The sequence below is a fragment of the Triticum urartu genome, chromosome 3A, assembly GCF_056163025.1.
Source record: "Triticum urartu cultivar PI428250 chromosome 3A, HENAU_Tu73, whole genome shotgun sequence".
Lineage (NCBI taxonomy): Eukaryota > Viridiplantae > Streptophyta > Magnoliopsida > Poales > Poaceae > Triticum > Triticum urartu.
The window spans coordinates 566,098,009-566,111,143 of NC_141875.1; the positions used below are offsets into that span (position 1 = coordinate 566,098,009).

General features: G+C 47.6%; 1 protein-coding gene across 1 annotated transcript; it reads left to right on the forward strand.

Annotated features, from left to right (window-relative positions):
- The first annotated feature begins 3,004 nt into the window (after window positions 1-3,004).
- Window positions 3,005-5,019, forward strand: LOC125545231 (uncharacterized). Its single transcript, XM_048709122.2, has 3 exons — window positions 3,005-3,564; window positions 4,354-4,431; window positions 4,680-5,019. The coding sequence occupies exons 1-3, from the start codon at window positions 3,012-3,014 to the stop codon at window positions 4,799-4,801; spliced, it is 753 nt and encodes a 250-aa protein (XP_048565079.2). The 5' UTR covers window positions 3,005-3,011; the 3' UTR covers window positions 4,802-5,019.
- Window positions 5,020-13,135: the final 8,116 nt, after the last annotated feature.

Genomic DNA, 13,135 nt, shown 5'->3' on the forward strand with positions numbered 1-13,135 from the left:
TTGAGGTTGGAGAGGGACGCGAGGAGGAGGGAGCGAGCCGCCTATCGGGAGGACAAGCGTTCGCGGAAGCAGGCAGCTCAATTGAAACTGAAGCTACGACAAACATCGGGTTGGGACTTTGAAGACGAGCAGCTTGCTGACGCCTACATTCAGACGTCGGAGGAGGACATTACCGAGTCGGAGTCAGAAAGCGACGAGTAGTTGTCTTTTTCTTTTATCTGTATACGTTAGAACTATCTATGTATCCATTTTAATCTGAAAATATGGCCGGCGGCGTCGGCGACGTAGCAGGCGGGCGAGGGTGTGAATCCAATGTGCCACCGACCAGCGGGCCCGGTGAGGAAAGAGGGCGAGTGCGCGTGCGTCCGTCTTGTGTCCGCGCCGACACAAATCAGGCTCAAAAATGAACCGGGAATGGGTCGGCAGGCGGATGAAAGCGGACGCGCGTCCGTTTGGGTCGGCGCGTTGGGCCGGCTTTTTTGTCCGCGCCGACCCAAACGGACGGCCGCGGACGAAATGGGTCGCCCCATTGAAGTTTCTCTAAGTGTCTAATAAAAAACCAGAAACGAGTGTTCAGATACATAATATATGAAATAGTATCAAACTTTCAAATCACAAATCCACATTAATAATGTAGTGAAAATATAACCATATTAATCACACAAATGTAATTTGACAGTGAAATAATATATAATATACCAAAATTTAGTTTCATAAACCAAAATATACTTGATACTTGATACCTGAAGTGATAGAACCGGGGCCACATAGAACCAAACTCATCATATTACTCACAAAAATATAGCTGTCCAAATTATCATCCAAACATCCTAGCAGAGACAAGATGACCAAAAAAATGGATTTTAATATTCACATAAATCAAGTGTTGTGATTTGCGAATATATTCAAGAAAAACACGAGGCAATACAAGATGGTGGTTGTGGCTCTACTTCTATTTGTGGTTGCACACCATGCACACTTTCTGCCAAAACCTCCTCATCTCTCAAATTTAATGATTTAAAATTTGGATTTAATATTTATATGTAGAACAAATCCCTAAACAAGAACTAAACTCATAAATTGATAATCATCCCTGAGGACCAATTTTCCTTGCCGTGACCTCAAAATTTAAGCCCTAATAAGTCTATAAATCTCACCTAATTCTGATGAAGGGGACAAGTAGGCCATGATGCAAAGCATTCCTCAGAGTCTCGGATGGATTAGCTCCAGCTCCGCCCGCTGCCGGCCGCGCGCCTAGGCTGCCGGTCTGTCTCCGTCTCCGATGAACCGAGGATGCGGCCGTCTCGAGCGAACAGAAATTAATCGAACGGAGCGGGGAGGTGGAGGCGTGGAGTGATGGACCGATCGTTTCCTTCTCATCTCTAGTAAAAAATAAGATCAAACGAGTAAGCTTATCTCACGTAGGTACGTAGCCCGTTAGCTTGTACGTACGTTTTTTTTTGCTTAATAATTAATTAATAGTATTTGATCAGAGAGGATCGAAACGGAAGCCCATTGGCCCAGCTACCTACTGTCCGGGTAAACCACCATACGAGGAGTAATTTGCCTCATTATGACAGTGCCATCGTAGTATGTCGCGTATCTTGTGAGCCCGGGCACTAGCCGGGCGCTGGCTCCGCCCATGAGCAGAGGTCACCAGCGTGCAGTGGCAGTGCATAGCCATCTTCAGTGCAACCCGACCACAGCATTGCCTCGTTCCTGAACAGAAAGCACCCGGCCTTTTCCTGCTAGCGGTAGCTCCTGAATGCCGTGATGCTACATATGAACACCCGTCGCCGCCGCCGCCGCCGTGTCGTCGCGGCCACAGAGTCCGAAACCTTCGTTTTTATCGTTATACAGCGACGTCCACATGCTCATCCATCCATCCGCCCGTCCCCCCAGCCCATGGACGGCGACGCCCCATCAATGCGGCCAGAGGAGGCAGACCCATCCGACCTCCTCCGAGCCCCCAACTGATTTTTGGAGCACACTAATGGCCGGGCGGCCCCGAATCGCGGCCCCGCCCTGTCCTTCTCCCTCCCAGCCTGTTGCGTGGCGCAGCCGGCCGCATTCATGCCGCGGCATGGCATTCAAGGTAGATTCACGCACACACACATGGTCATGGATCGTGGGTCGCGTCCATCGCCGGTTCCAGGTTTCGATTTTCCAAGCTGCTTCGCCCGCCGCAGCGATGGGTGGCGCGCGATGGTACCGCACGTGCTACAGTTACGGTGCGGCTGCCTGCCGCATTCATATCGGCATTCATTCGTGGCGAGCAGCAGCCTGTCCCAGCCAGCAACGGCGAGCCTGTAGCGGTGGTGGTGGTGGTACTGCGCCGGAGATCGGGCCGGGTCAGGATGGGCGACGTACTGGACGGACCCGAGCACCGCCCCGATGGTTTTGGTACGTAGTACAACTGTTGGATTTGACCGGCCTTAAACCTAGCCGAGCAAACGGTATCTCGCCCGTAACGGCAACAGCGGCTGGCTCTGTCCATGACTGCACCTCCGTGCACACCGGCAGATCCGGCGCGGAATTGGGCGCTTCGACGGGTCATCGTCGGCCATCAGTACTGTGTGTTCATCCCGTAACAGTATGACTGTATGAGATCACTATGTAATGTGTTTTCAGTCTCGGACAGCACGGCACGCCGCGGTACGACGCGTCTAATCTATCGTCCCATATCTGCACAGTGCACAGACATCAGACATGTACGTTTGAATTCACTTCAAATTAACAGCCTGGCTGGGTGTGTGTGGTTTTGCATTAGTTAGCCCATCTAATAATCAATCAATATGACAAAGGATGTGCCTAGGTCTCAGTCAACTGAAACTTAACCAAGTCTTAGTAAAGTGACATGACATATAAAAAAACGAAAAGCTAAAAAAAAAGCACGAACCTTCAGATAAGATCCGACGAATACAGCATCGAACCGAGACTTTAGCAACCCTATATGACAAATTCCACAATAAAAATAGCACTGCCCGTGGTAGCAAATCACCGGAACGGGCATGCACGCAGCTCGACCGACCGGTCCATTTCGGCGCACCGCCGCAGCACCCACAACGGGCGGCGGCCCTATTTCCCGCTATATATACTCGCGCGCACACATCGGTCATACGTACTCGACGCTGCCTCCAGTCCATAGTCACACACCACCACCACCTTCCCCCCAAGCGAGCAAACACTTAATCATGGCGACTCTGCGGCGGTGCTCCGGGCTGCTGCTCGCGGTGGTGGCGGTGGCGCTGGCGGCGGGGATGGCGGCGGCGCAGGGGCCGGCCGGCGCGCCGGCGCCGGCGGCCGGGTTCAGCTCGGAGTGCATGACCGCGGTGCTTAACATGTCCGACTGCCTGCCGTACGTGGAGAGCGGGAGCAAGACGCGGCACCCGGACACGGCCTGCTGCCCGGAGCTGGACGGCCTGCTGCAGTCCAACCCCGTCTGCCTCTGCCAGCTGCTCGCCGGCGGCGCCGACTCCTACGGCATCAGCGTCGACTACAAGCGCGCCATGGCGCTGCCCGGCGTCTGCCGCCTCACCGCGCCGCCCCTCAGCGCCTGCGCAGGTAATGTATCCTTCGCTTCTTTTCTGCCGGCGCCTTCCTCCATACTGTCTCGTACTACTTCCTCTGTACCGAAATACTTGTATTTCGGAGAACTGCTCCCAACTACAGAGGTAGTACCACACATTTCGTGCTTATACTGTACATCGACGAAGGGCAAAAGTATTTACAAGGCTCACTGATCTGTCTACGCAGAAAAGAGATTTCATCTTCAAGCGGGTGATAATAGAATATGGAAAATCGTCAATTATTTACCCATGCCAATCTGTAGTTCTGTACTCAACCAGGAGTAGCCTAGTGAAAGAGTACTAGGGTCTAGTAATAACCTTGTCAGCGTATTATTTGTCCAACCTAATGGCACTACTCACTCTTTTCCGGTTTATAGGGCTTATCTCAAAATTTTAGTTTTCTCATTTTATAAGTCTCAAGGTTGTTCTCCATCACATGTTCAGATTGCAAGATGCAATAAATCATTGCATGCAAGTATTAAGAGAAAATCGATCAATGCATGTACTTTATGCATGCATGCATTACAATTAATGCATTGATAAACACAACTTTTAAGAAAACAAACGTATTAATTGAGTGATTTTGCAAACTACAAAAATTATTTCATCACTAACCATCTACCTTGATTGGTGAGATTTGCGAATTAAGCCATATAAACCGGAAAGGAGCTAGTATGATTTAGCAATCGAATTTCATCGAATTATCCTCGCAGAAAAGAACACATTGAATTCTGGATGTACTACAGTATCAGTCTTACTTATTAACAGAGACATGAAAATGCAGCTTTTGGAGTCCCCGTGGGGCCTTCTTCGGCGCCATTAACAGGAGTCTCTCCATCCGCTACAGGGCCACAGATGCCTGGTAAGTCAGCCATTACTACTCTGCTTCGCCTTGGTTCTTCAGTCCTTTTTACTTTAGCAACTACTCTCTCCGTTTGGAATTACTTGTCGCAGAAATGGATGTATCTAGATGTATTTTAGTTCTAGATACATCCATAACGGAGATAAATAATTCCGAACGGATAGAGTATTACTATTACTAGTGCTCTTTTTTACCTCAAAGAATTGCTCTTACCATGCGTTCTGTTTATAATCTTGTGCCTCCTGCAGAGAACCCGCCATCCGCAACGCCGTCCAAGTCCAAGTCCCACGCCCCGGGCCGCCTCACCGGCCGCGGCCTAGTCGCCCTCGCCGCGCTGCCGCTGACGATCACGGCCGCCGCCATGTTCTAGGGCAGCAAGAGTTCGCGGACGTGTGGCGTTGTGCCGGTCTCACACGCTTGGCCCGACGAGATCACATTCTTCTCCATTCTTGCCTCACATTCTCTACTGGTGTACACGAGAGATTATTTTTCTGGTTGATCCATTCCTTGTCGCAATTACTTTACCTGTGTGTAATCTGCTAGAGACGGTTGACAGTCTGTGTATTACGTAGCTTTGCATTGCTGCTACCACATTTGATTCTTTATATATATATATATATATATATATATATATATATATATATATATATATATATATCATCGCCAATTTTCGTACTACGCCGTGGTCTACCTGGGTCCTGAATGGGATCACGTGAAGTGCTGGCTGATTTGAGCATTGATGATACGGGAGGGGACTTGGGGGAATGGTGTTGTGCGGTGTGGGGGAAGAAGCATTGGGATCGCCGTCGGGGGACGGTGGGCAAAGCCATCATGACACCGGCACCGACGGATCTACTATCAGCGCTGTTTGATTCATCAATGCTAAGATTCGTCCCCATTCAATTCCTCAACGGTTGCCCTGCCATCTACTATTACCAACCACTTCACTAAATACTCAAAAACTAGATGGAGGGAGGGGCATGAAATATAATTTGGGACACGCATATGGGCTGATAGATAATTTGGATCGGACAGCTAATTTGGGACACACACATTTAGAGCATCTCTACCGATCCCTAAAACCGGTTAAAGAAGTAAAAAAAAGAAAATCGATTTTAAGGGTTTATTAAACCGAATCTAGCCTATCCCTGCTAGCTATTTATTTGTCTAAGCACACCGTAGTACTAGTACTGTCATCGCCTGACCGCAACATACCGCCGCCGGTGTGCTGCATTGCAGGTGTCAACGAAATGCATGAGCCAAATGTAAGCTATAGAAAGTTACGTTTACTAAATCATTAATAACATGCATTGTCGTGTCCGTCCATTTTAAATATTGTGTGACCGTGTTAGAAATGTAAAACACGCAGTTCCTAAACAAAATGAAAGTTTTATAATTTTCATTGGGCTGGTTGATCGCGTGTGTCACCATGTCCATTCATTTATCGGACAGAATAATAGAAATTTATGCAACTACTACGGAGAGTAATTAACAATATGTAGTATCATCAAATAGCTTCATACCACACGTGGTTTCTTTGCATCAGACAACAATGTTGCCAAATGGTGGAATAATCTTCATGAGTGGACTGACTAATGGAATAGAACCCACAGACATACAATTTCTTGGATATGCCTGTTGCGAGGTTTGTGACAAAAACATAGTTTTGCATGAAGGTAAAACTAATGAATCAAATACATTTGAGTAGAGTTTTGTATAAGTGGGAATATAAGCATCATGCCAAATTAGTCTTCCTCCAAGTGCACATAAATTTGGTTGTACAATGAGATTCCAGAGTCATTACAGTACCGATAACTCAAAAGACCATCTTACTTCCACAATGCTTGTACTGTATAATACTTGTACAAGTATTTCCTGTTGCTCCACCTGCCCGTAGCATCGACTGGCATTAATGCCCAATTAACCTCTCAATCAATCACTCTTAGCGATTGAACTTAACATCCGACGTGCGCCGTACAACCGAACGAACCGAGGTCGCATTGTCCATCGCCTCCGTGCAACCTAACGGACAGAGGAGGTGTTGTCCGTCTCGTCGCGTCACTGGAAACACAACGTAGTCGCCATGGCAGTCCAAGCCCCCGCATCAGTCGAGGCGCCGCCACGTGAGGCTGCCAAGGAACGAAAGCAAGGTCATGACTCGCGAGCATTCAGTGTTCTAGGTTTTTCAGTTTTCTATCACGCAGGAGCCTGGTACAGGCTCCGTAGGCCCAATTCAATCAGAGATGCCAACAAAAAAACACGAGAGCAGCGGCCCGATAAGGCTAGCATTCGTTCGGCTGGGAATGAACGTGGACGTCCGATCGACGCACGGTTAAGAGACAATCATATGGCCAGGAAAGTAGATCAAACTAAGATCGAATGGATACAAATGCTAATGACCTGAGAGGGTAGGAAAATACTCATTTTTAATGTACTCCGTATTTAAATGTGTTCGGCTAGGAACCCATTTTTTTAGCAGAGCAAATATAAGAAGTTAAGCCATATAATGGGCCGTTTGAGGGGCTAAATTATAATGCTTTGTCTAGAGATGCTCTAAGCCATGTAAGTTAGCCCTTCATATGCCTCCTCAAACTTTAACTACTTAAATTTGAGGAGTTAAAAAACGTGATTCCTAATTGAACTCTTAATTTTAACTCCCTAAAACCATTTTCACACAAATCAAACATAGATAGCACAACTTGATTCAAACTACATTGCATAACACAAGTTTAAACATAAATAACACAATGCGATTCAAACTATGTTGCATAACATGGATTTAAAATAGGTGATTCAAATGAAATGAAAAACAAAAATACCTAATATTCTTCCTTGAATCAAACATAAGCAGGCGCATTCTTGTACAACTCGAGGACCCGCTCGACGACGAGCTTCAGATGATTCCGTCAGAGCTCGGCCATGCATGCCTCGTTGGCGTGCCGCGTCAATTGGCTCAAAGGCCTCTGATTCTCCTGCACCTCATGATAGGAGACTACTTAGCGGGTCGATGGCGACAAATTGCCGCTACTGAAGGGGGGTTTATCTTCGCCCGACTGTCGTGGAGGCGGATAGCTTGCATGTCGTAGGCCCTCGATGCCTGCTCCGCCGACAGTAAGGAGCCGATCCAATACCGGTGGCATGTCACGCCTCGAAACATGGGCCGAATGTAACAACCACCACACGTTTATAAGCTTTGGTTTATAAACACATGGCGGCGGTTACGTCCTGTTGGGGAACACAGTATTTCAAAAAATTTACCTACGATCACGCAAGATCTATCTAGGAGATGCATAGCAACGAGCGGGGAGACTATGTCTACATACCCTCGTAGACCGAAAGCGGAAGCATTTGGTAACGCGGTTGATGTAGTCGAACGTCTTCGTGGTCCAACCAATCCAAGTATCGAACGTACGGCACCTCCGCGATCAGCACACGTTCAGCTCGATGACGTCCCTCGAACTCTTGATCCAGTTGAGGCCGAGGGAGAGTTCCGTCAGCACGACGGCGTGGCGACGGTGATGATGAAGTTACCAGCGTAGGGCTTCGCCTAAGCACTACGGCAATATTGAAAGTGCTAGTGATCGAGTAGAGGGGGGGGGTGAATAGGCGATTTTTATGAAAGTCTTCAAAACATGGAAGTTTCGAAGATAAACGATAGTAATAAACCTATTACCATGCAGCGGAAGGTAGACTACACTAGGCAAACCATAGTCAAGTATTCAATGGAGTTAAAGCACAATGACTAATAGCAGCTAGGCAGTAAAGATCAGGTAGGAAGATATTGTGAAGCCAATCAGAACAAGCAGTCACTCAGTGAAGACAAAAGATAAAGCAATCATACAATGACTTCACAAGGACCAACAGTAAGTAAAGGGAAGGGAAGGATGAAACCGGTGACTCGTTGAAGACAATGATTTGTTGGACTAGTTCTAGTTGCTGTGACAACTGTACATCTGGTTAGGGAGGCTGAGATTCAACTCAGAAGACCTCGTCTTCACCTTATTCCCCTTGAGCTAAGGACACCCAGTCCTCGCCCAATCACTCTGGTAAGTCTTCAAGGTAGACTTCCAAACCTTCACAGACTTCATTCACCGGCGATCCACAATGACTCTTGGATGCTCAGAACGCGACGCCTAACCGGCTGGAGGATTCACAATCCTCAAGTGTAATAAGTCTTCAGATCACACAGACAGGAAGACTTAAGTGATGCCTAACACTCTTTGGCTCTGGGTGTTTAGGGCTTTATCCTCGCAAGGAATTCTCTCTCAAAGGCTTCGAGGTGGGTTGCTCTCAAACGACAAAAGCCGTGCACTAACTCTGAGCAGCCAACCGTTTATGGTTGTAGGGGGTGGGCTATTTATAGTCACTAGGCAACCCGACCTGATTTGTCCGAAATGACCCTTGGTCACTAAGGAACTGACACGTGTTCCAACGGTCAGATTTCAAACACACACGACAACTTTACTTGGGCTACAAGCAAAGCTGACTTATCCAACTCTGGACAAGATTTGCTCTCATAGTCTTCACTCGAAGACATAGGATTTGGTTAAGCATCACTTCAGTCATTCTGACTGGTTCACTTGGACCCCACTTAATAGTGCGGTGGTTCCTATGACTCAACAAAGAAAAACACAGAACGACGAAACTGCTAAGTCTTCACGCTCCATAGTCTTCACGCGATGTCTTCTCTTGTCATAGTCTTCAATGTGAATGTCTTCACATACCACCTTTGACTTAAATGTGTTCATACATTTTTAGGGGTCATCTCTGGTAGGAAAACCAAATCAATGAGGGACTTCTACCTATGTTATCCTGCAATTCTCACAAACACATTAGTCCCTCAACTAGGTTTGTCGTCAATACTCCAAAACCAACCAGGGGTGGCACTAGATGCACTTACAATCTCCCCCTTTTTGGTGATTGATGACAAACTAGTTGAAGTTTTCAACGGGGAATAAAAAATGTGAAATTGTAAAGGATAGGGTATTGTCTTCATAAGTGGCAAAGGCTCCCCCTGAAGATGTGCATATAAGTAATTTGCTTTTGGTATGCAAATGCACATGGCAGGTTGTACTTGTGGAGATCCTCTTCAACTTATGATGACAAGTCATTATGCAAGATATGATGTAACGAAGATAATGACATGCATAATGAAAAATGGACGTCTGCAGAATGATCTAAGTGCCGAATTTATCGTCACACATGTGGAATTTATCATCGCATCACAGAATAGCAAATAAGTAGCAGACAACCATCGAGTTTAAGTGTTACAACTCAAAGAAACAAATGTATCGAAAACGAGAGTTGTAAGCACTTGGCAAAAGTAGCAAAAAGTAAATTAACCACCCATATGGACCCGCTTGAAGACTATCAACTCATATTCTTCTCCCCCTTTTGTCAGTGAGGACCAAAAAGGTTTGAAGACATAGAGCGCCTACTCGTTCCCATGAAGTGCAGGCGAGGCAGCAGGGTCGTCGTTGAGATCCGGTGGTGCAGTATCGACACGCGCTGAAGTTGGAGGAGGTGAAGTTGCATCATCTTGGTCATCGATGACTCTGGCATTTATGGTCGCAGCTGAGGACGAGTATCAGAGTCTTCAAGTGAGGGAGTCCGACGCAAGCGAGCATTTCTGGGAGGAGTTGAGTCAAACTTGAAGCGTTCGGTGAAGTCATCGTCATGCAGATCAGCTTCAGCACTGAGTAGAGTCAAACTCTTCCAGGACCTCCGACAGGTTTCATGAGTGACAAAGGCATTCTTGGTGGCAAGATTGTGAATGCGGTTGACATCCACCAAGAGGCTTTGCATCTGACGCTTAAGCCAGTCGTGATATTTGTCCTGTTTCTGATGCAGCGCGACTAGAAGCTCTCGGTCATTTAGGACACGAGATCGTCGTCGAGGCCTTTGCGCTATGGTGCTACCAGTGGCATCAGTTTGAGCACGAGGGGCACGTGTGTTTCCAACAAGGGGATAAACACGAGACACTGCTGGAATTCCTTCAATGGGCTGGGTGAAGCTTTGGTGATCAGCATTGTGAAGATAAATGGGATCCTTAGCAGGCTCTGGATAAATGGCTTCAACTGGCAGATCAACCTCGGGCAAGAATATAAGATGATTGCATGCAGACGGCTGTTAGTTGAAAGCTGAGTGACGCTTTATCAGACGCATGACCCATGGAGCATAGAATTTCAACCCAAAGATGTCAGAGCCAGACGCATCCAACTGCCTGATGAAGAAGTCTTGAGCATTGAAGCTGATGCCATTAAAGATATAGAAAACCGAAGTCTTCATTGCTCCTTCAAGCTTCGCTGTAGATGAGTGTCCTTTGACAGGCCATAGAGTCTTCATGATGATGTGGTAAATGGTGCGAGGCAAGTACTCTAGGTCTTCAACAAAGAACTCAGATGGGTATTCAGCATCATGAGGCAGAGGCTTCATCATGCTCAGCATTTGACTCATGTTGGGTTCTGGCTTCTGAAAGATGCTTTCCAAGGCATTTTGATGTTGTTGACAACCTGGTTCATAATATTCACCAGGAGTGTGCATGCCTGTGAGCTCAATGATATCAAGAGCTTTAGCTTCATGATGGACATTGCCTGTCATCCACTCAAGGACCCAAGTCTTCGGATCCCTGTTGTAGCCTCGAATATGAAGAGTGGCATAGAATTGAAGCAGTAATTCTTTGTTCCAGTGCTCCTTGTCAGTGACGAACTGCAATAGACCAGCATCTCTGAAACAATCCAATGCTTCTTCAAGGCAGGGCAGTCCAGCTATAGTTTCAGAGTCGAGGCGCATATGTGGAAATATGTGCCCTTGATTGTATAGGACACAGGAATAGTAGCTGCGCTGCTGATAGCTCCAGAACCTATCTGAGGAAATGCGCGGTCTTGTATAGGGGTTCTTGGAGCTGTTGAAGAAGGTATTATGTGACACGAAGCCATTTGCATTGAAAACCCCAGGTGAAGTGGCAGTGCCTGGGAATCGTGGAAGTCTTGGCTTGGGCTTTTGGACTTGAGGCCTGTGCTCGACGTGGTACTCAAATTGTGGACTAGCAGCAGGCGGAGGAGTCAGAATGGGCCATCGAACCATAATTGGCTGACCACGATCAAATGCCAGCTCCATTGTGTGAGGTCTTGGAGGGGGAACAGGGGCATTGACATTGGCTTCATGGGCTTCAGGGGCCACATGTGCTTCAGGTACTTGGACCTCAGGTGCTGCAGCATTGACTTCAGGTGTTGCAGCATTGACTTCTGGTGCCTCGTTGGCTTCTGGCATCTCATTGGCTTCCGGCACCGTATTGGCGTCAACCATGACAACGTCATTGACGTCAGCAGTGATGTTGGTGGCTACTTCAGGGTTGTTAACCTCCACTTCAGAAGCTGGAGGGTCAGTCACATTCTCCTCGAGAACAACATCTTGGTGAGACGGGGGTGTAGCAACTCTTGAAACTCTTGGGGCTTCTTCTTCATCTTCTTCTTCATCGACTGATGCAGCCGGAACATCTTCAGCCATTTTGGCTTCGGATTCAGACACGTGCATTGTGGGAGTGACTTGGGGCCTTGGTCCTTTGCGAAGCCTGCGTAATGCGGGCGACGCTTGTGGAGATGGAGTGTGCTGGGCCTCAAAGTTATCAGCATCTTGCACTGATGGGGTAGCTTGTGGTTGGGGAGAGCTTGGAGTGTCTAGCCTCTGTGGGTGATCAGCCCACGATGCATCCTGAGCAGTTGGCGTCAGAGGATGACCAATGCTGATGAGTTCGCTATGCGTAAGCACAGGCAATGATACCAATTGGTGCTCGATCTGAGGAAGGACTTCATCATCTTCAACATTGTCATGGTGACCAATGTCTTCAGTAGCGGTGGGGTCAACTGCTGGAATGTCTTCAGCTTCAGGAGCCTCTGTGGAAGCAGGCTCATGAATTACCATCCATCATTGTTGATGCGAAGAGGCAGGATGAGCAACCGAGATGGGCTCAACAATAAGGGGCTCTGTGGGAGTAGCCCGATCTTTCTTGGTTTTGCGCTTCTTCTTGGAGGGAGCGACATCAGAAGCTTTAGGATGTTTCCTTTTTCTGGCTTCAGCCTCGGCAGCCCTTGTCTCTTTAATTCTGAAGCCACTATGGGGACCTTAGGCTTCGAGCCTGTCATACTGGCTGGGAAGACAATGGGATGTGCTTCCTGCCTTGTTGCTTCGGGTTCGGCCGCAGCTGGCTTCTTCTTCTTCTTCTTCTTCTTCTTTGCAGCCATCCTGGGATCGATGCCAGGACGCCCAAGAGCCTTGCGCTTTTCAGCTTCATTGTAGGCTTGCACGCACTTGTCAGCCAGACTCTTCATGCGCTCACGAGAACCTTTAGCTTCTTCGCGTTTCTTGAGAAAGGCTTCCTTGAGCTCGTGCATCATAATCTTGAAGTTCTTGACATCTTGCATGCTGAGCTTGGCCATGTGCTTCTTGAACTGAGCTTTCTCATAGTCGATTTTTTGCTTCAGTTCAACGATGCGTTGAGCTAGAGCTAGCTCAGAAGCAATGGCGCCAGTGAAAGCGACGCTGAGGCCAATTGGAAGTTGCAGATCATCAAAGCTGAGATTGGGGTTTCAAACCACTCATCAATGAAGTTGTGAATGATTGCCACGTCAAAGAGAGGCAAATCATTGAAGATTTCTGCTTCTTCCTTGCTCTTAATCAGTTGCTCAAGAGCGTCATCTACAAG

Bases quoted from the DNA above. Each gene is read 5' to 3' on its own strand.
- LOC125545231 (XM_048709122.2), top strand. From the start codon at position 3,012: ATGCACGCAGCTCGACCGACCGGTCCATTTCGGCGCACCGCCGCAGCA. The intron at 3,565-4,353 runs GTAATGTATCCT...ATGAAAATGCAG, and splicing joins GCCCCTCAGCGCCTGCGCAG to CTTTTGGAGTCCCCGTGGGG. The intron at 4,432-4,679 runs GTAAGTCAGCCA...TGCCTCCTGCAG, and splicing joins TACAGGGCCACAGATGCCTG to AGAACCCGCCATCCGCAACG.